The sequence below is a fragment of the Leptidea sinapis genome, chromosome Z (assembly GCF_905404315.1).
Source record: "Leptidea sinapis chromosome Z, ilLepSina1.1, whole genome shotgun sequence".
Lineage (NCBI taxonomy): Eukaryota > Metazoa > Arthropoda > Insecta > Lepidoptera > Pieridae > Leptidea > Leptidea sinapis.
The window spans coordinates 20,692,514-20,716,512 of NC_066312.1; the positions used below are offsets into that span (position 1 = coordinate 20,692,514).

Sequence of the window (23,999 nt, forward strand, 5' to 3'; positions counted from 1 at the left end):
TACTAGGAAATGTTGGTAGTGAAATTCACATATTTCACCCATTCTTTGCCAGGGTCAAAAAGTTCCGCGACACTTATGATCCCTTTTTATGACAGTAAGGGACGTACGCTCTCGAGGCATGCATGGCGAGTCAGTAAGGCGTGTCCGATATTATCACTGGATAGATAGCTGGCTAGTAAAAAGCTGACTTATACGAATCCGGGACTAAAAAGTATGAGTGCCTGAATACATACCTACATAGCACCAGAGTCAACTCAGGTGCACAAGTTCTTTTTAGAACAGTGGGTGAAAATAATAGGGAAAAACAGTCTACAGAAGACGAAGCTGGCCCAATAACTTTCTGTGAACTGTACTCGAGTGTCGGAGTGTGTTTTTATAGTCTTTAAGAGTTAAGTTCGATATTGCATCTAGGAGGAGGAGTGCTCAAAAGTACCGGTCTAAAGTGTTTTTATTTTGCTTGTAAGTGTAGTATAATTTACTTTATCACTTGGAATTCAGAAAATGTGGTATATATTATAATATATCGAGCTGTTTAGGACGAACAGATAAAGAAGATAACTTTTTATCTTAAATCAATATCCTTCAATTTTCCAGTCTTCAATCAGTTATATATAGACTAGCATAGAGCTCATTTATTGTTTTAGTGATTAATAATAAGCATAAAAGGCGCACCACCGTCTAATATTTGTGTAAATATTTTTGTTTAGTCTTAAAAAGACTGATTGATGTGACCGCTATTGATAGATGTGTATTATTGTTGGCAGTTAGATAGTGAATGAATATATAAAAGGTTTCATTATTTTGTTTGTCTGCTGAAGTCTCTTTAAAAATATAAATCAGGGTATCTGTCCCGGTTATGACTCACCTCAGAAGGGGTCCAGCGTGCTGTTCCCCAGTACATCACATAGCCTTGCTTTATAACGAAATCCATTGCCCTTACCACCTCTGCAAACAATGGCTACATTAAATTCACTGACAAAGGCTCAACTATTATTATAATTATGCTAAGTACTACCTGCGACTTTTACATTCATTCCAACAATGAGATAAAAAGTTTTTTTTAATATATAAGAGAGCAATTGAGCAAGGGGCTCGCGTGATTAGAAAGCTCTAATGCCAGCCCATTGACATCCCCAAAACCAGGTGTCAAAAGATGCGCTGTCGGCCCTGAAGGAATATGCTCTATTTTGAAGGTGCCTGAGTTCGGCTGCTGTTATAAACCCGAACAACTCCTCTGAACACTGCCTGTGATATGTAAAAGAAGATGATCCCGGTAGAAGATGCAGAAAGAGCCCGCACCTCTACACAACACCAAAGAATCAAGCTAATAGGTAATGACTTGATCGTCGATGATTTGAGCTGCTCTTCGTTGAATGCTGTCAAATGAAAGAAGCTGGCCTTTGAGGTGAGAACAGTACTCCATGCAATAGGCGGTACCTTGTGAAGGACTGTCTCGCCCTACTGAGTAAGCTTTTTAATTTGGCCTTCTCTTCCAAGTGACAAAAAAAAACCGAACATCGCTCGATATATCGACGCCAAGTATGCTGATACTACCTGTGACAGTTAAAGGAGTGATCTGGAATGGAGAGGCTACGACGGAGAGAGATTTTTTAGTGTTGAACGTTGAAATTTTTGTCTTCTTATGGTTAAACTGGACTTAATTTTGTCGTATAATTCGCTTTAATCTTTGCTTTATATATACTTATATCAATACTTTTATGATGATTGTTTAGTGAAAGGCATTAAATTTTAAAAAACAATCAGATGGTAATTAAACTTCTTTTCTCAATTAAAAGGTCTGCATTCAAGAAATCTAATCTCATATTTATATGTTACTAGCTGCTTCGAAAGACGTTGTTCTGATAGATAATAGATAGATAGAATAGATACATAGATAATAAAAAAATACTTTTACTAAAGTTTTATAGGAATTAACCAATAATATTTCAAATAATCAAGAATTATTTCGTAAAATATGCTCCCTGTTGTTATAATGAAATTGTTTCACAGCGGAGCTGTCAAACCGTGCGTCACTAAATTCTTTCAAAACAAATATTGGAAATAAAAATAATTATGGGTCCCAAATCGAAATAAAAACTATCCAACCTCTCAAGTTGGACCAAACTGCACTCCATGAAGTAATCCCCATTAAAATCCGTTCATTAGTTTAGGGGTCCATCGAGGACAAACAACGTGTCACGTAATTTATATATATTAAGATGTGTAGGTACATAAATATTTACTGTGGAAACTGTGTGGTGTCATTTCCAACTTGAATGAAGAACTTAAGAAATACTGACTGTATTTGTGAGTTAATGAAAGTTCAAAGGATTACGGACATAATATAATATTTGGGAAAGGGACATTATGTATCTAATATTTATGTTACAATTTTCTGAAGAGGCAAAAATTATTGAAAATTGATTTCTAAATGGTCAAGTTGCGTCAGTTTCTAAGCCGCACGAAATATTATTGGCTACATTAATATTAAAGCAATAATTCATAATTGTTTTTAAAGAGATTTGAGAAACTCTGCTAAGGTAGTTATTCAGAACTATACCTTTATATATATTATACATAATATGAGTAAAGAAAAAATATTTTGGCAATTCGAAATGGAATAATAATTTTTCATTACTATTAACTATTAAACCAACTTCTAATATTATATTCATATCAGAGTATATACGAGTAAAGTACATATGGGTTCCAAATATCATATTATTAAGTTTATGCTTATCAAAAGACTTATCATGTGTGGAACAACCTCTATTTTAAATTATTTTAACTATTTAAATGAGTATATTACCTTCCATTGGGCAGACAGGGTCGACTTTATGCAGAAGAACGACATCAATGTAATCCATTTGAAGACGAGCCAGCGACGCTTTGACACTTTCAATAATGTGCTTGCGGGACAATCCACGTTCATCCGACCTAATTTTTAAAAATAATATAGATATTCATTTTAATGAACTATGACATGATATTTACCAGTAGGAAGCTCCTCTGCACAGGATGCCGGCTAGATTATGGGTACCACAACGGCGCCTATTTCTGCCACGAAGCATCAATGTGTAAACATTATTGTGTTTCGTTCGGTCTGAATTGCACCGTAACTACTGAAATTACTGGGCAAATGAGACTTAACATCTTATGTCTCAAGGTGACGAGCGCAATTGTAGTTCTGTTCTGAATTTTTGGGTTTTTCAAGAATCCTGAGCGGCACTGCATTGTAATGGGCAGGGCATATCAATTACCATCAGCTGAATGTCCTGCACGTCTCATCCCTTATTTTGATTAAAGAAATGTGTTAATTAAAATAATATATACCACAATAGCTAGTTGCTTAAAAGTATGACGGTTATTATTTCGACATCAGCCAAACAAACTTTAACTTGAGGTGTTGCCGAAATTGCCCATTTCACAATAGAGCTCATTTCGACATTGGAAAATAAAGGTCTTGAAGCCCTATCTAGATTTGTATAACTTTACAAGCAGGCAAATGTTGTGAAATTTAGAGTTGAATTGTTCCTGCCCGGCACGTGTTCCTACCTGCCTTGTATTTCGCCATAGCGATACCGAACTTTCTACCAAGCAAAAGGCTTCTCATTTAAAGAATGTTTAAGTAATACAAGGATTTTGTATGCTAAAAAGAGTATCGATAAGTAGAGGGCTTTTGGCGCTATGTATTACTAGAGCGAATACATGCTAAAAAATCAATAAGAGAAAATTTTAAAGAAATAAACATTTTATCTTTTGCCTATATGTATGTTATGTATATAGGTACGTTGGCAAATTGCTTTTGTTTTTTTTTTTATTTTATTTTATTTTTTTTTATTGCTTAGGGACAACAAACAGTTCACACAAGACATTTTACAATTTCAAAGTAGGTACAGTAGAAATTAAATTAATTTTAGTGAGAACACCGTTATCCACCGGTTAATGTTATAGTTACTTGTATCTTACATGATGAATAAAAAAGTGAAACATTAATTAAAGTAATATGTACATACAAAAAGAGGAAAGAAATACAAAATTAGACGATTGTTTGTTAATTGCATACGATGGATAATTTTGATACATAAAGGCTTAGTATCAAAATTCAAAGTGGACCATCTGTTTCGACCATTTTGTTTTCTTTTCACAATTTTGAAGGATTCTCTAAGCCTTGATGGTTCCTCGCCGACGTTCAAGGAAAGTCTATTTAAAGTTGGCGCGCTTGCGTACGCCACTCGTCATTGACGTTTGTGCGCAATCTTCACTTTGAAAAAATCAGAAGAACCGATAAGACGCAAGCGTGCGTGTTGTGATAGAGTTTTGTGTAATTTGGTAGATCAATGTGGTTTTATGCTACATATATTCGTGTTGCATTGCTACAGTTCCAAACGCTACGTCCGGGGCCCCGGAACGAGAAGTAGATGACCTCAAGTAAGTGCGTCCATTCTTCTGTGGTGAAGGGTTGTTTTCGGGGGTTTTCGATACTGAAGTACTTTCCTACTAAAGGCTGAGAACTCGTAATTTTGTAAAATACGGGCTTCCTCATTTCGTATTATCCGCCTGCTTAAGAGCCTGGAATTTTTTGGAGCCCAGTGTTAAGTGGTGCGTACACCATCAATTTAGGATAATTTCTCATCAGATAATGCCGATGTAGATTTAAAAATGAAATGCTAAGGCTAAATAAGGATGAACTCACCACTGTTTCTTTTTTCTCTTAAGCTTTCTGTTCCTACTTATATACCTCTTCGAGGTCCATTTTGTTACTTCCTCTGTGTTTTCGTAACTCTGGTGTATGTATGGTGTCTAGCTTTGTAGCTAACTGACACCACGGTGGCGAGAAACCGTGGTATCTCAGTGAAATATAGACCTTAATATTGGATTATTCCGATTATTCCAGATTGGGAATGCGTATTAAAGTAGAAGCAAAGCAATAGATTATATATTTAAAAAAATATCATTTATTTTGCATATTGTACACCTGTATCACTCAGTTACATATCAACATCTAAGACATTTCATATTTGATCTTGTCAGTGTTAGTAACGGTTTTGGCATGTATGGCTTATGTAATAAATACAATGACGTTCTACACTTAAGGATATATCATTCGCAGTCTAATAGCGGACCGGCAAAAATGTGCTTAAAGATAATGTAAGCAATTGTTTTACATTGCTGCTTATTGACCAAGAATATTTATAGAACTGGAGTAAACGCGGCAATGTATAGATATAGCAGCTGAAACTTATTATGGTGTATTTTATGAAATGTTCAATATTTCGGCTTTGTTTTTACATGACGTGATTTGTCTATATGTATAGAACTTCATTCATTTATAGGAAAATAAAATAAATTGCAATTTTTAAATTATATAACAAAGTGGCACTTACTTTGTACTCCAATATATCTTTGTAAAGATGATCACGCTCGATCGACGGATGTTTCTTTTCTTCAAGATTCTGCCCAACTCAGTTTCGCCCTTCGCTGTTATAATAAAATTTCTATTATACAATGCACTTTGAGCTAATCATACTATAGCTAGTCCAAGAATATCGAGAACGAAAATAAAACTATGTGAGAAATTATTTCAAATTAACAGAGAAGAGAACTTTCCTCTACATGATATTATATTCCTAACAAATATATCTACGTTGTTTGAAAATTCATGATCTTTCGAAAATTAAACCGAAGAAAGAGAGTAGTTGGATATCTTTTGATAAAGTAATGAAAATAATACATTAATATTTATTTCGTTTGTGTTGGTGATTGAGTTTCTTGTATATTCTATTTGGTAGATTCGGAAATTTATTTGATAATTAATTCAGCAAAGCGCTAATCATCAGCCTATTCGAATAAATTTTATATGATTTTGGGCTTTGAATATCACCTCGAAACAAACATAATATATTGAGCAAAGTTTTGTATTTATTATCATTAGTCAGTTTAACGTTCTCAAAGCAACTAAGGTGATCTTATTTTTCCTGAAGATATTGACTATTTCCCGGTAAAGATTGAACCTGACTATTATTTATGAGATGAATATGGATGTTTGTTTCCGAGTCATGGATGTTTATATGTCTTTATGTATTTTTAAGTAAGTATATTGTATTAAATATATCGTTGTCTTGCAACCCATAACACAGGCTATATGCCTAATTTGGAGCAAGATAATTTGTGTAAAAATGTGTCAATTTTATTATTATAATTTATAACCTAATTTTAACCTGACTTGATGAAGGAAATAGAACTAGGAATTAGTTAATGTAAGTAACTAAGTAAAAAGGCAGTAGCATGTAAATCATACAGCGTTATTAATGAGCATACCGTAGTGTGCTTCAGACAAGTCAAACAAATTAATCCCGTTCTCCAACGCCGATATAATAATAGATTCTGTTATATTCTCGTTCAACATCGTCCAAAGTCCTAAGCCGATACTAGGGACCCTCAGGCCAGACTTCCCAAGGTTCTTGTGGCGCAGACCTGGAGTGCCCGATGTCGGCATGCTTACATGATTGCACATGTACACCGAAACGAAGTGTCTTGCCATGTTTGGATCGCCAACAGCAACTGCAAAATAAAAGCCTTTGGTTCTCTAATCATATATATAGAGGTTTTTCTGCAACTAAATTACTTTTACAACAAAATTAACTGTGATCCTTTTGCAAGGCATTATAACAGTCACAATTTGAAAAAAACAGTTTAAGTTTGCTTCAATTTGCAATTTAAAAAAAGTATGATTGTTAACCGCTTGTATAAATAAAGGTAATAGATAATAGGTAAGCACTATATGACTGTAACATAATAAAACCCATATGACGTACCTTGATCCAAAGTTTGTTGCGAATTGGCGCTGAATTCATCCATACAATCTAATGAAGCAATAGGTGCACGACATCTGCACATAAAAAACAGTTGAAACGTAACAATCTATGTATTTATAGTACTATATTTTGTTTTTTTTTTTAAAAAGGTATATCAATAAAAGATCTAGATTCTACCTATGATGATTATTACAAGAATAAAATTAAAATTGAGCTATATGTAAGCTACATTAAGATTGTAATAATTTAAATGTCATTCTTTTTAAATACGTAATATTTTATTAAAAAAATTGTTGTTAAATTTATACCCTCATCCATGCAATTATGGATAAAACTATAGACATGCATTAATAATCATAAAATTACTCTCTATTTAAAGGTAAGCAAAGAACAATATTTTTGTCTAGGTATAGCTAATCTACAATCCCTAAAATACTATGATATTCTAATCTGATCCTCTCGACGATGTATCTTATTAAGAAAACTATTCAAGATAAATACATATAAGAATTTGTCTACTATTTTTTTATAACCGTGGTTCAGCTAATAATCTATATATATAAAAGAAAATATATGTTTGTATGTTCCCTAATAACTCCTAAACTATTCGACCGATCTCAATGAAATCTTTTGTAATAGATTCGTTGATGCTCAAGGAAGGTTTATATATATAATTTATATGGCAAAACAACGTTTGCCAGGTCAGCTAGTTATCATTAAAAGTAACTAAAGAAATTTGTCATGACATTTATTTTGATTGTACGTAGGTACTTTTAGTTTAAATACAATATCTCACCCATAAAAAGATCATCTTAGAAGATGTTCATCGATCTGAATTTCACGTGCCGTAACTGATTGCACATAATAGTTTTTGTAAAATGTATATTGGACATAGCATTCGCTTCAGCGGCATATGTTATTTGTTATCAGATCAATACTTTTATTTTTTTACGTTGAATCTTTACCTTTCTGTTCTGAGAAGACGAACATTAAAATACATACCCTCACCGTGTTGTAGGTACTATTTTTTGACAAAGTACTTTACGCCAAATATTCTACAGTTGATCAGAATACTATATTTTAAATAAATATTTGCAGGTATAATGTGAAGGCAAGCAAATTCGCATTAAACAGTGCAAGTATTTTCGCTATTACTTAAATAATATATTCACAAAATTATATCGAATTGCGTTAGTTTTCTATTTCTATGCTAATTCAGTGAGAGTACATTTATAATGCACGAAACGAATTATTTGTTTAAATGACTAAAATAAATGCTATAAATGTAAAAATGCTTATTATAAATATAAACGCTCCATAAGAATTATGCATTTTATGATAATTTATCTTCTTACTAAATATTTATTTAAAAACATATCAGAGATAAAAAGATAGAAATAAGGTAGTAAGGAAAAGGTAAAACAGTAAGAATCAAGGATTAGCAGGTTCAATATAATACCGTCGTACAACACATACCTATGTGTTTAAAAAAAGGAAAAATTTTCATAGCGATTTACATTTAAAGTAATATTGCTCTGTCACAAAATGTCTTCAATATCTGCCCCGTTTGCAATAACATTATATCTAACCACATACTGAAATATCTGACAAATGACAATGATAGGCAAATACGTTGCTGCAAAAGCCAAATATGATGTTCTCGGCACTGGATCCAAAAGCGCAAATTCTACCCGAAAGCGGTGCATAAATTAGGCAACAATATTTCGGATTTAATAAAAATTCGAAAGATTGTTGCAAATCGGAAATATCAAACACAATGTTTGAACGACCTTTGCCAATTAGTGCCAACACCATGAATTACATCGATCTTTAAAACCGTATAACCTTGCAGCTAGCGAAGTGATACCTACTCACATGCGACCGATTGTGTGCGACGCTGACGAGGCGTAGTGTTTCAGCATGTTTCTGGGAGCTCTGATGATAGGGTTTTGTACTTAACTTCGTGCAATACCTAACCACGTCTTGCTGATCGATCGAACCTTTTCTAAAATACCTCTAGTTAATTGTCTATTTGAGAATTAAGAAATTAAATGAAACAGCTTTCTATTTTCCGTATTCAGAAATATGCAACTTGTCATGTCATAAATTTTGCTGATTTGGCAATAATCGATCTGCATAACGGGCAAGCATAAATATCCCCAATGGCACGTTGGTTATGCAAGTTACCGGTATATGGTAGGCATTGGGTTGGAGTCAACGCTGACGGTGTCTGGGGGACCCATTGGTGTGTGTGGAGTACAGCGGCTCACTGTGGACTCGCTTCGAGATATTACGCCTTCCTTCACTTCACGGCCTTGCATCTCAAGCTTCCTCATTTTAAGACGTTTTTAAATAAGCTACTGCATCATATATTGCTATCTCTGTAACGAGACTTTAATACCCACAAACGAAGGGAAAGGAGTAAGAGGGTAAAGTTAAACACTCAAGACAATGAACAAAGATAAGCAGGCATGCCATAACACTAACAGTTAAAATTCTATCAATATTTTAACACACTTTAATGACATCAATGCACTGAACTGAACTGAAAATTGATGGTGAGCTATTGACTCACCGTTTCGAGAAAAATATATTAGTTATTGGAGGTTTAAGGATGCGAATAAAAGAAGTACGCACTGCGGCTATGTCATTTGGGTGTTGGAAGGGGTGGTTGCGCGCGTCGAAATCCCGCGCCTGCGCTCCCAGCTCAACGATATGACCTATTTCTAGATTTGATACTAAGACTGCACCTACGTCAATTTACAAACAAAGACCTATCGTTTTTAAAAACCGATTCATTTCTAGTTAATAAAGATTTTATTTAAAGTTAACAACATCATATTCGTCACCCAGTTTAGATAAAGAAAAAGCAATTTGAAAAAGTTTCCCAAAATTGTGTAAAACAATAATAAAATAATGAGCTTTCTAAATTGTAATAAAATGTAGTAATTGTTATAAATTTTTGTTCCCATCAGTCAGCTAACGTGATTTGTACCGTATTGATTGTTACCTCGATAATGGATTTCGTCCCGGTGATGTATATACGTTGTTTACATAGAAGTGGATATTAAATTCGCGCAAATGCAGTCGGCATGCATCAGAGCTAGGAGTAACATCTCGCGGACATAATTTAAATATTAATATATAAGTTGAGAATAATAATTTGTTTAGACTCAAATGTGATGTTCGGTAGTGATACTGAAGAATTCTCGCACTTACTAAATGGTCAGTATGTTATTGTACTAGGCATTGTTTGAATTTTTGCGTCTTAAGTGTCTACTTGTTGAATGCGCCTGTTGCTCTTAACTTTTTATTTATTTTCAACGTGCTTTGTTATGTTATAAGCAATTTTTTCAATAAAGTGTATTTTACATTTAATTTTTTATTTTCTTTGTTTCGATGTCGTGATTTATATGTCCGTATTAATGTGGGTTCTATCGTTAGACAGTGTTTTTATAATTTACAAACAAGGTTCTTAGCGTTAATGACTTCTTGCGTTTATTCAACGAAGAAGTATTTTAATGACTTGCCCTTGTATTATCTCGTATTGATCTGAAGCTATCTAGGGCGTTTGAATCTAGATAAAAGTTTTCTATAGCAAACTATCTCTGTTTCATGTTATCAATCGATGCAGCAGCAATAGTTCACGACCGGGTATTCGCAAACTGAATGCCAAAGGTAACTCGCACTCATAGCATTTTCATTCATGTATTTGGTATTTTTTTTTTCCCTACAAGGACAAAAACTGGCTGGTACAATACTTGTTTCTTTTGAACCGTGTCTTAAATATTATAAGCAAACATAGGTAGGTAAATCTATTTGATATTGAGATTATTTAATGGTTATTATTTCGCTAACCATAATAATCGTATTACCATACATAAATATTAAAGCGGTTCATGAAATATATGATAATTTATTGGTTATTCGTGAATATTTTTACCATCCAATTATTAGTGAGTGACATTGTCGCCTGCGATTATTTTGTTTGTGTTTGTACTCAATACTATTTTTTTTAGATGGTAAGGTGTTTATGTAGGTTTCGATCACATTGATATATTTTTGATCCAACTTCGAAAAGATTTGTGTAAAATTTGTGAGTTACAACTGTTTATTATATTGAAATTACACGAGGAAAAGTAAATAAGAGTTGAATACAAATGTGTGATATACTCAAACTGTCTATAATTTAATATTATTGACACACTTTTACACAAATTATCTTGCCCCAAATTACGCATAGCCTGTGCTACAAGGTGCCTGTGCTGCATGGGTTACAAGGCAACCATATGTTTAATACGATATACTTACTTAAACATACATAAATACATATAAACATCCATGGCTCGGAAACAAACATCCATATAGGTCGTGTATAAAGTTATATCTTTATCGTCTATATGTCTAAATCGTCTATATATATATACATATATAAAACATTATTTCAATTAAAATTCGGTTTTAACAAATGTTGATGTATTCCCAAAGTCAAGTTCTACGAATAAAGCGCTGAAAATCCTTTATAAAAGTATGCAATCGAATGGAATTTAATATGCAATGGAAGAGAATTTAAAATGCAATGGACTGGAATTTAATATGCAATGGAATTCCACAAAGGCAGACATTCCATCACCTATTCGTATATTGCTGCTATAGACTAGACACCGATGTATAATTTTGTCAATTTCGAATATAGTTTATATTAGAATAGTTAATGGATGTAAATACTCTTAATAAAAAGCAGAAAGTTGTTGTTGGATGTTCGAGATTTATGAGACAGATTAAAGTTAAGGCTCTTTTTTATAAATAGTACAAGGTGAAGCTAGAATTAAGGCAATCATATTTCATGCTCACAAGCAATTTTAAGACCAAATAGCGAAGATCAGAAGTGTTTTTGGTAGAATATCAAATGAATAAGACAGCATACTAGAGATATAGTTAAATGGTGTAGTACTGCGCGAATACATATTCTGAGCAACTAACTGATGTGAAGTGGGCACTTGTAAATCTTAAGCCAAAATAATCAGCTGGAACAGATGGTATACCTGCTTATATCTTCAAGGAGTAATGGTTTGTAAGTACTTAATGAACCATTGCTTAATAAAGCCTGAAAGTAGGAGAATTCCCTACAGTATGGAGGGCACGCCCTACAATAGTCTATAATAAATTATATGAATTAGAATTAATAAAGATAAGATAATGCTATTGACTTACATGGGTGTTGATGACACAGGTCTCAAGGCAACGTGCCGGCGATATTGAGAAGGTAAACTTGGATAGCTCGTTGATGCACCCCAAGAGTACAAATTTTCTCGACTAGCTAACCGTAATCTTGGACTCATGGCGCTCTGCACTGGTTCCTCTGTTAATAATTATTTTAATTTTACTAAAAAAATATAAATAAGATACCTAGTTATATTCATAGACGATTTAAACACAAAACAAAATCTTAATTAATAAAGATGATTAAGAAACAATTGGCAAAATAATTATTCTTACTATCTATATTATTATCTTTTCTTTAGTCAACTCAAACCAACTTTACCAGAGTGGTGGCGGCGATGGCTCAGAGTCAATAGCAATAGCTTATTATACAGAAAATTAAAGATTTCAGCGCCTAAACACAATTTTATTTCACAAATACAAAATGTTGCGGAAGTGTAAAATGCAATTTTCAAAAACGTTAGATTTCATTTGCAAATTATCTAATTTGCAAAGGTAATTTGAGCAAATGTTTAAGACTGCGATAATAGGCTACGGATAAGTTATCACACTCTGGTCTTGGGAGGTATAGTTACTCTGGCTAGCTTTTTCATACTCGTTTAACTACTTGCATTTCCATTCCATTTACAGAAAATGTAAAAAACAAATGTTTTAAGAAAATCAAAAGAATTGTTAAAAAAAAAATAGGTGATAGTTTTGACGTTCAAAAAGTGATATTAAATCCTATTATGAATAAAATCCGGACACCGGATGGAATGATGGATGAAAATATTAATTTTACCGATTTATTAATAAAAATGGGTAGTTTCCACAAAATTCCACTGTGTAAAATAAAAATAAAGTGTGTATATAGGCAAAGAGAATTTAAACACAACGTTCATATATTGGTACTTATGTATGCACGCAAGAAGTTGTACTTCTTTGGCGTAATGAAACAAATCCTTTAAATTATTTATTCGTCGTGCTTATTGTACGCGTTTGTAGAAAGAACAATATTGTAAAAATCGTGAAATAAATTATTGATTATTAACGAATACGGCTGTGGATGGACAAAGAAACCTAAAAAAAAATCAATGTCGCAAACGTCAGAAAATTTCTGAAAACTTTTATTTTTAGATGTCGTTGTGCGCGCGCAACATTTGATAGTGAAAGAAGAGAAGTTAGAACGTGAGTAAGCCCAAACGAAATGAAGCAGTTTCAATGTGGTATTATATGGCCACATACGTTTCCCGCCGCGTCAGTGTAATTCTGTCAACTTCCAGGACAATCAGTGCGTGAATTTAATTGAAAAATTACTAACGGTACAGTGAAAGAGTGTTACAAAGCGTCTTATAATAAAAATTATCATGAGAAAATCACCATTCACACTTAGATACATTTCACAACTTTTAATATTTTATTTTTTTATTAAAGTTTAAAAAAGAAAATACTTAAAGCTAGCACCAGAAAATCACACAGGCTTTTAATATATGCTAACAAAGAGTTAAATCTAGGTACGTTAACTACAGAACATTAGTGCCAGTTAAATATATTGTCTATATATATTTATTTTAACTTAAACTTTTTTTTAACTTTTGACTTAAAAAGTATGATTTCAGTTTTTTCTTAATATTACGAGGATTTATACAGTTCCGTACATCAGTGGGTAATTCATTATAAAAAAAAATAATTAGGTGAGGAACTAGGTAAGCATTCGTTCGTTCGCCCTGTTGAACGCGCTCGGAGCGCATAAACGGCCCCGAGTGACGGCCCGCGTGCATACAGGATGTTGTACTTTATACCAGTATTTAGTATTGAAAAATTTTTCTTTTTAAATTATAAGCTAATACATTCGTCAAAACAGGAAAATGTTTTCTAAACAAAACAGAAGCCATTAAAAAAATATGTTGCCAGCTATGAAAGTACATATACCCCGAGTTTCTCCGCTTTCTTCGTTCTCTGCACTCCCGACAGCCTCGGATACGATATCCATATTGGTGATATCATAATTTTGCACGGCGGCCATCTTGGATTTCAAAAATGATCCCAAATTTGCTCTCTACACCCTCGTGTACCTCGGATACGATATCCATTTTGTTGAAATCATAATTTGGCATGGCGGCCATCTTGGATTTCAAAAATTATCCCAAATTCGTTCTCTGCACCCTAGAAAACCTCGGATATAGCTGGGAACGGCGCCTCTATCGTCTTTATCGTTTCATCAGTTTCATGAGTTTCAAAAAACAACGATTCTAAAGAACTTTTTTACCTATACTTCAAAAATTGTGGCAACAATAATTAAATTACGTGATGTTTTTATTAAATTCTTAATTTATATTTTATTTCTTCTTTCTTTATTACATAAAATCTAGTATTTCTTACAATTTACTGATTTAGGGAAATGTCTATTCACTATTTGGCTGTATGTGTGCGTGTAGGCGAATGTGACGCTCACGGACACATTAATTATAATGTTACTTGCTACTATGTTACTATATTGACAGGAACTATGAATGAAACTAGCGTCACAGTAGACGTACATATGTCTACTGTGATATCGTTCTGAGCGTTATTATTCTATGCAAAGAAGTTTATCGTCAATAACATCAAAAAGGTCTGTATACGTCATTATGTTTTGCTTTTATGTCAATGTAATTTTGCAAATATACACCTATTTAAATATTCTTTATTGTATTTTGGTTTGATTTGGCCTTGTTACTAATGTTATAAAATAAATAAAATAAACAATCAATGTAATTTGTCAGAAATGTCAATAATTGTTATATGTCAATTATTTATATATAGATAATAATGAGCAGGATATTGCCGCATAGCAACGCTTCGAAGTACATGAAGAGACGTTACGTTCCGGATATTTTTTTCCGGTTAGGGTACACCTCCACATCGTCCCTTAAGGAACTTCGTTCCAAAACTATTTTTAGTTTAGCTTCGCTTACAAACTTTTAGATATTTAATGAATAGACACCACACGCTTTCAATCTGTAAGTAGGTATATATGTTTTCGGCAAACTCTGCTGTCAGTGAAACATAATTTAATTAACAGCGGTAAAAGCTATTAAGCCAAAACCAGCTGCATTTTAATAGCTAGTGGTTAACGTAACATCGCTGTATGCAACCAGTGACTCTTTATTAATTACTGTTTTAAATCCCATAATTATTAAAATTGTTGTAAATTTGAATTTTGATTCGCTTATAAGGGCAAGCGGATATGAGTGACTTTTTTCAGGATGACACAAAAGTTGTCCATGTTCTCAAAAAGCATAATAATTTCAAAAATATCTGTTTAAACATTCGATGAGACCAATCTTCGAACCTGGGTACATAACCTACTCTTAAGCAAAATAAAAACGAAAATAAAATAGTTGTTTATTTATTTTCCGTTCTTATATTGTACTACAGGCAAATACTTCATTAGAGGCAGGTGTGAACCGTGCACCAACAGATTTTAGTAATACCATTCGATTTATCGAAATGAAATGAAATTATTTATTTTGCTTTGGAATAAGGTATGTCCAGATCTTAAATATTACAATGTTGCCTCTATCCAGCTTAAATTCATACTATTGAAAGTATAGATTTATTCACTTTTTCCAGATCATATTAATTCTTCTGGCTAGTTTGTCTGTGTGAGTTATGTTCTTGATTTGTATTCCAAGTTATATAGAGTTCTGTTCGTATTCAATGGGTGTGTTGTTTTTTGACATGTGGTTTATTTAAATATTCATTAATACTATAGATATTATTTTGAACTAACATTTTGTTTGACAGTATTTTCAAGTACTCAGGCAATTTGATATATAATTTTATGCACATATTATGGCAATTTTTAAGAAAAAGTGTTGTTTTAGGACAATTATTCATTTCGAATGTGTGGCTAAGGTCTTCATAACATCTTAAAGTGACCATATAATATTAAAAATATATTTAATAAATATATTAACTTGGTCATTGCATGAGAATACAGGTTTTTCCAAATATGCATAATTCTACAAATTGATAAGAATGTTAAATTAGTAATTATAACTGACAATGATTTCAAAATAGAAAGAAAGCGTACATAACCAATTCGTTTTTTATAATAAAAAAAGTTTGTTATACCCAAGATTACAGAATATTATGGAAAACGAAAGACCACTAGCTCGTGCCACAAGATTTGATAAAAGATGTTTCTACGAATAATACCTTCTCTTATAACCCATCTTAAAATAACCTTAAATACATTCTCAAAAAAATTATCTATCACTGTGTCCATGAAAAAGATTTTATCAGGAACATTATGACAATTTTTTTTATTATTCTCTATTATTATTCAATTACTTGAGAGACGTTTGAACACATATAAGTTTAATACTGTACCATTAGGTTTAATTTAATATTAGTAGCATTATTGTTACACACTTCCCTTAAAGCCTCGCCTAGTATGGGAATACTGAGTCTCGAAATCTTGAGCGATTGCCTATTCCGTGGCCATCTGGAGGGCAAAGCTAAATTGGCTTCGAAGAAGCTGGGCGTCATTAATAGAGCACGGCAGTACTTCAAGCCGGCCCACATTCTAGTGCTCTACAAAGCCCAGGTCCGGCCACACATGGAGTATTCCTGTCATGTCTGGTCTGGTACACCCAAATATTAGCTCGATCCATTTGACCGAGTGCAACGCAGAGCAGCTTGAATTGTCGTGGACCCAGTGCTCTGTGAGCGGCTGGATCACTTAGCGTTGCGTAGAGACGTCGCTTCATTGTATGTCTTCTACCGCATCTTTCACGGGGAGTGTTCAAAAGAGCTGTTTCACCTGATTCCTGACGCTGAATTCCACCTTCGCACGACACGCCACATGTTAAGATATCATCCTCATCATCTGGATGTGTGGCGGTCTTCCACAGTGCGGTTTTCAAGGAGCTTTCTTCCACTTACTACAAAGCTGTGGAATGAGCATCCTTGTGCGGTGTTTCCGGGACGATACGACATGGCTACCTTCAAAAAATGCGCGTACACCTTTCTTAAACGTCGGCAACGCTCCTGTGATTCCTCTGGTGCTGCACGGGAATGTGGATGGCGGTGATCACTTAACGCCAGGTGACCCGTACGCTCCTTTGTCCTGCTTTTCCATAAAAAAAACACCAGAAATGCTTCCGACAAACTACTAATGTAGCTTAGCAGATTGTTATCATGAAAATATATGGATAATTGAATAAATAAATAAATAAAAAAATTGGTTTGATTTTACCTTTGAGATTTGTAGATTAAATATATATATGTATAAGATTAATCCGGCAGTGTTTGTAGTTAGTTGCTTGGTATTGGTATTGGTTTTATTAGAAAAGTGAAACATTTGTTATTCTGTGTACGTTACATCATTCTGATATATTTTTTTTAACTTTTTCTTAAAGTTTAGCTTTGCTTTGCTTATCAGGTTGTGTGTTATGACAGTAAGTTACTACAAGTTAATACCGTAAGTATTCATCCCTATTCTGTGATACTCTGCATTTGAAAATTGATCGATTTAGTACCATGTTATTTCTTAAATTTATATCTGAATTATCTTGCTATAATTATCGATATCATTTTCAATCACGATTATTTTTCACGAAGACAATGGCGCACTTTTTTGACAGTCGGAATGCATGCGATAGACGACTCGGAGAGTGAAAGTTTTTCTGACGATAGTAACTCAGTGTAAGCGTCAAATATTTAATGTTTGGAAACTGTGGTTTAAAAAAAATGTTTTTTAATTGCTCAGATATATTTTTGGTAATCTCCAAGTATGTTTGTTTATTTATTACTACTTACATATATAATTATATTATTTTTTTAGAGATTTTCTGACGATTGCGACATTCTATAACATTCAATAACAACGCCATATTGACATGAGCTAATAATCTAACCTTCAATTTCTTATTCTCAGTTATGTATAATATGGAATACGGAAAGCTAAAACTTTGTGCCTCTTTTTTTAGAAATATTGCGGATGATCATGAAAAGTTAAGGTTTATATGGACAAGAACTAAATAGAGCTATATTTCTTACATGAAATGCCTTAAAAAAAATAATTAAAATAAACATTTCACACATTACTCCTTGAATGACATATAACAAAGACAAATATACCTTACAGAGGTATAGTTTATGATAAATAAACCGTAATTAAGTTTCAACTTAAAAATGAATGAATTATAGTCAAATATGTTGACCTCTGGGCGACCAATACTTTTATTTAATGAGTAAAAATATTTTAATTGTAAAGTGGTATTAATGAATTATTTATAGAATATTAGATCAAATAGTACTTAATCAATAAAATGAAATGGCAGACTCCCAGGCATATTTTACTCTTTCATAAATAATTAAGAATAAAAGAGAAAATGAAGTACCTGATAATGTCTTTAGTTATTCCTAAAGTGAATTTTTAAGTTTACTTTGATCGCGCGTAAAGATTACACGCACACACTCTTTTTTATGAAAAGAAGTTACAAGACGACCAATCCATTAGCATAATCACTAGTCACCCATCACAATAGTGTGCCTCTCACAATTGTTGAATAACTCATAATTCTGAACAGCATCGAAATTTTCCAAAAATTTCCAAATCTTTTTCTCGTTTCTTTACGTACAAAAATATGTAACATCAAAACTAATAATATTCCATTATCTCTTACGAAATATGTAATAATTAAGAGAAAATTTCAATACCAGAGATTCAATTTCCTTTGTATGGTCAAAGCCTGTTTCGCACAAATGACGTTCAATAATTAATTTTGCTGAGTGCATCGAATTCTGCTACAGTGATTATTCCTTTGACAATTAAATCCCTTGATTGTTTCATTTCGGGAAATGGCTCTCTGAAACTCAATATCCGCATAGTTTGGACTATTGGAATATATACTGTTGTGTCGATGCAATAATAGTAATGATGATTTATGTTATACAAATAAATGGATTTGGTAATTATTTCTAGTAGCTATGACTGCTAAATAACAGATTATTTAATATATACACATATACTACACAGGCACACCCATTACATTACAAACCCATTAAATATATATATCCCGCAGACAAATATCGAACCCCAAAGGAAAGTACATCTAAGGTGGCATCTAGCTGCTTTTGGCGCATACTGTAAGCCACTTTTTTACTTTCACTGCTGGACACCACTTATGACTGTAATAACATATTGAAAAATAGCCAAATAAGTCCAAGCGCAGGTGGGGCGCTGCTGTGCGCAGGATTACCTGACAACCAATCTGCGTATTTGGCAACCGCGATTGCGACTTTGCCTACTCTCTCATTAAATCTCATCTAATAGCTATATACGAACGTTCAAACGCTATATATGGACGCTCAATAGAAATATACGGACGTTCAATAGGCTGGCCTCCATATTTCTAGGAACAAGGTACAAGAGGTGATACTATTTGGCTTAAAGCTAAGCTGAAAGATGGAGGTATTACGCTAGTGGAGTTAACATTAACGTATAATTAACGTTAACATTTTCAGGTTAGTCCAGTTTGCGACTTGACCAGTATTTATTATCTGTAATATTCCCATCATCACTAAGCCCTAACTATCTATGTAATCCGTTACCTATGGGTAGGATAACCAAAAATACTTAAAATATTTATTGTATTTGCTGTTCTTAGACATGCCGAGGTCTTCTTGATGTTTTAGATACATTAACATAACTAATCAAGAATATTGGTGCAGGTCATCGCAGTATCCAATTCTGGTTCTGACATACCAACACCAACCTTGAACCGTAGTGGTTTGTAAAAGATACAAACCACTGCCGCGCTTCCAAATAAACTACAAGCCAACATATACTGATTTTTATAGGAACCCCCGTAAAACTTATAGCACAAGGCGTACAAATCTACCAAACAAAGTACTGAGAGAAACACAACGAAATTAACACAACAGGCGTGAACAGCTCACATAGAATCTAACTTTCAATTTCTGACTACCATGTCATGGAGTAACCAGAGAAGAAAGTCTCTGATAAGTACACAAGATACGGAATTGAAAATGGATCAGATTCCGTAGAATGGAAGCCTGGGAGCAGCATAAATTAAACAAAGCTTTGTAGACTCAAAAATAAAGAATTTTTTTATTTTTATTAAAGTGAAATGGATGTATTGGGTACCCTTAAAAAGGAAGACTGCAACTATACAAATAAACCAGCCATACCAAACTAAGAACACACTTCTCCGATGTCAAATATTCTCAGAATCCAGGTGGTTAAATGAGCATTAATTCAGCGCACTAACAACTCAGGTATAGGAAGTTGCAATCAAGATAGTAACTGCGGATAAAAAGTTTCAAACCTTCAAATCCGCAGGGTGGGATGGAATTTTCACAATAATACTACTTCGCGACTATCAAATATATTCAAACTCTATGGTGGGAAGCGAAATACATACACAATATATTTAACAAAACAAAGAAAGAATGCATGCAGTTCCATCATAAAAGAGGTTTATCCGAAAACTGATACGTACGGACGGATTATGCAAAAAAGTTATGCGTTATCACCGGTCAATGTCTGGTGCAAGTCCATAAATACATGGAACAATAACCTATATATCATAGTCGTGAAGATAACCCTTTATGCAGAGGATGCATAGATACAGAAGAAACACCAGAGCGCATGCATGCAGAGCGCAGGATTATAGCCGAATCCTACAATCTCCAGCATCGCTTCGAAATATCTGTTGCAATATGAAAAGTCTGCTAGATTTCTAGGACAGTCAAAAAATTTGAGTCAAACTAACTAATATACCTTGACCGACCAATAAAGAAAATACGTATCTACTTGACTTAATTTGCAAAAGAAATGAGTAATCAAACATTAGCATACATATACACTAGAATCCCATTATAACCACAGCCAAGGGAACGGTGATATTACGTCGTAGTAACCGGAAGTCATACGTGCTCATACTAAATGAACGAACAATTTAAATTTATAGATTTTATTAAAATAATCACATACTGTAACATACTAAAATCTAACATGCCTCCTACTTACGACTCTAAAACCGTTTGGTTGTTTGCGATGTCGAACCAAACGTTCTACTGTAACAATATTGGTTTTTCTTTTTTATGAAATTAAATAGGTTGAAATTATATTATATTACTTAACAGTTAATTGATTTTAAATAAATATATATTATAATAATAAAGAAAACATATTGGTTGAAAATATTCGATAATATTATATTTTGTCAAGTACAAGATTTGGTTGTTGGTTGACTTTAATGAAGTTATCCATATGAGTTGTCTTTAGTGTTGTTTCCGCTAATATTCTACTTTAAACTTTAAACAATTCGACACGTGTGTGAATGAAGTTAAAAATATTGTCCTATTGTTAGCATATAATAATATATTCTGTTAATAGGTAAAAATCAATGATCTTTCCTTCATACGTAAATGGGCTTAGGACTGTCCAGCTAATATTATAAGAAATTTGAACAATTTTATCAGTTAGAATTTGAATTACCGAACTTATCTTCCTTAGATAAAACGAATTGAAAAATATAAACAACAACGAACTTCCTAATCTCACTATAGTCCTTGCTATAGTTTTTGCCACGCCATGCTACAATGTGATATAAACGGACGCATGAAATTCACCTGGTTTCTTTTCTTAACATAAAATTTACAATATATTTTATTTATTAAACAGCCTGAGAGCGGTCGCTCCACTTATAATTAATTTACGTTTTAGTAACCTTTATCACATAAACATTTTTATTTAAAATCTTTTGCACTTCATAACACATTACTTTATACATTTTACTAATAAATTACTTTATACATTTTCTGGGATAATATTTGTACATCGCCATACTAAAGACTTGCCAACTCGAATTAACCGAGTAGCGGACATAACTAGTTTTTGTTTACAAAATTATACATACCTATATAGAATCTTACAATAGGTTTTTCACTTTCTTCCTCTTCATTGATTGTGACACTATCGAATTCTTGCGGAAGCTCCGAAATACTTGCCAAATGTAGTTCACTCTGAAACAAAATAATATTTACATATTTATTTAGAAAGGCCGGTTATTTCACAACGTTTCGATACCTGTTTGAAAATTATTTATCATTTGATAGGCAGATTGAAACAATTTTTTATCACCTCAGAATATTATATAAATTAATCAGAATTGCAAAGCTCGACGGATGAAAGGCACTCATGCAGTAATCACTGGCAAGTTCTACACCCACCGGACGTCCTCTTCCTGCCTATGTCACCTACTTATCACAAGTATGTTCTACTAACAGATTTCTTATTAGTTTAGTGTGAGTGTGGTTTTATTAAAAAGGTTTCACATTAAATTTTCATCACTTATTATTTAAATATTATCGTAGGATTGGAGTGTATAACTCATAATTTATTTTGCGTAACTTAAAAAAACAAAATATACTAACCAAAATATTATGTATACTGCTTTTCAAAATACTGTCCTTTACATTTGAAATATTTTTTCATGCGATCGAACCATTTTTTAAAACAGCAGGACCACAGACCTGAAGGCATGTTTTCTACGTGCTGATTGAACGCTATTACTGCCTCTTCGGAATCGGAAAAAGTGAAAACTCTCATCAAATCTTTGATTTTGGAGAAAATACAAAAGTCACAGGGTGTGTGAAGAAGCGTTGTCATGATGTAGGAGAACGTGGCTATTTGGTTGTCTTTCGCGAACTTTTTTAACACCCTGGGTGAACAAATGGTAGAATATCACTCGGCATTAACACTCTTTTGATCTTGTAGTGGAATTGTGCAGATGGGACCTGTCGGTGAGAAAAAAAATCGATCATTTTTTTACCAGTTTCTCGCATGCCTCACTTTTGTTGGCTTGTTCTCATTTTCAAACATCCATTCACAAGATTTCTGTGTTTTCGGGTTAAAAACAATAATTCCACGCTTCGTCTCCTGTGACAATGTCATAAACAGCACTAGAATGTCCATGGTCGTAGTTCATTAGCATCTGTCCATTCCATGCGAGCCCGCTTCTGCTCCACTGTCAGTTCATGAGGGATCCAACGACAACAAAGTTTCCGAACATTCAATTCTTCGTGTAAATATTTCTGAATTTAACTCATACCAATCCCCAATAGTCCTCGAATTGTCTTATGGGTAAGCCGCGGGTTTTTTTCAATTATCTGCTTAACAGTAGCCACATTATTTTCGTTGACGGTAGTTGAAGGCCGTCCTTCACGAAATTCGTCATGTAAAGAAACCCAATTCCATTTTCGTTGCGTACATAGAACTTTGATGTGTGATAAAAAACAATTGACATATGATTTCCTGCCAAATATTTTTTTTATTACTAAGAAGGTTGCAACGAAGCTAGAAGTGCAAAACTTTTTGTGTGCCCCATGTATTATCGCATCCTTCTATAATATCTATAATAATATTATAAACTTATATTTTGTATACGCTTTAAACAAATGTAATACTGACCTCTCGTCTATGCTCCTCCGCTCCAATAGCTCTTTGATAAAGCAGCTCTATGTCTAGCTTTCTAACTTCCTCCGCTTCTCTTGCTTGAGTTTCTTTTTCCTAAATATATACATATTATTAAAAAAATACACCTTAGAATACAAACATAACCAATTATTCAAACTTTATAATCATATTGAAATACTTTTGTTTTGTACATTTTTTGGGATCATGCTGAAAAAGCATGTACATCGCCCAATAATCTAATAATAATAACCTAGTATTTTTTGCGACTTAAACCCTATCAATAGGTAGTACGTACAAATATAATAGTATTTTATTAATATTAAAGGTATAAGATTTGCATTAGAGGTGTATTAAATTAAATCTTTATCAACTTATTTTATACTTTGCGGTTTTCAAAGTCGGTTTTTTTAAAGGTAGCTTTTTTTCAAGAATATACTGAGATGCAACTAACTTAAGCGGAACTATTGCGGCAGAAACAGCAC

General features: G+C 33.1%; 1 protein-coding gene across 3 annotated transcripts in view; it reads right to left on the reverse strand.

Moving 5' to 3' along the window:
• The window catches only part of LOC126978688 (voltage-gated potassium channel subunit beta-2), a 43,484-nt gene that overhangs the window by 15,262 nt on the left and 4,223 nt on the right, over window positions 1-23,999 (reverse strand). For 2 of the 3 annotated variants that reach the window (XM_050827691.1, XM_050827690.1), the window contains 8 exons: window positions 23,512-23,610; window positions 21,959-22,064; window positions 12,033-12,180; window positions 6,819-6,892; window positions 6,322-6,564; window positions 5,388-5,481; window positions 2,810-2,937; window positions 866-945 (listed from right to left, as the gene is read on the reverse strand). In XM_050827691.1, the coding sequence (XP_050683648.1) occupies window positions 866-945; window positions 2,810-2,937; window positions 5,388-5,481; window positions 6,322-6,564; window positions 6,819-6,892; window positions 12,033-12,180; window positions 21,959-22,064; window positions 23,512-23,610 (972 nt within the window). Of the gene's footprint in view, window positions 1-865; window positions 946-2,809; window positions 2,938-5,387; window positions 5,482-6,321; window positions 6,565-6,818; window positions 6,893-9,005; window positions 9,366-12,032; window positions 12,181-21,958; window positions 22,065-23,511; window positions 23,611-23,999 lie in introns of those variants that run through there. The other variant, XM_050827692.1, reaches the window with a different exon arrangement.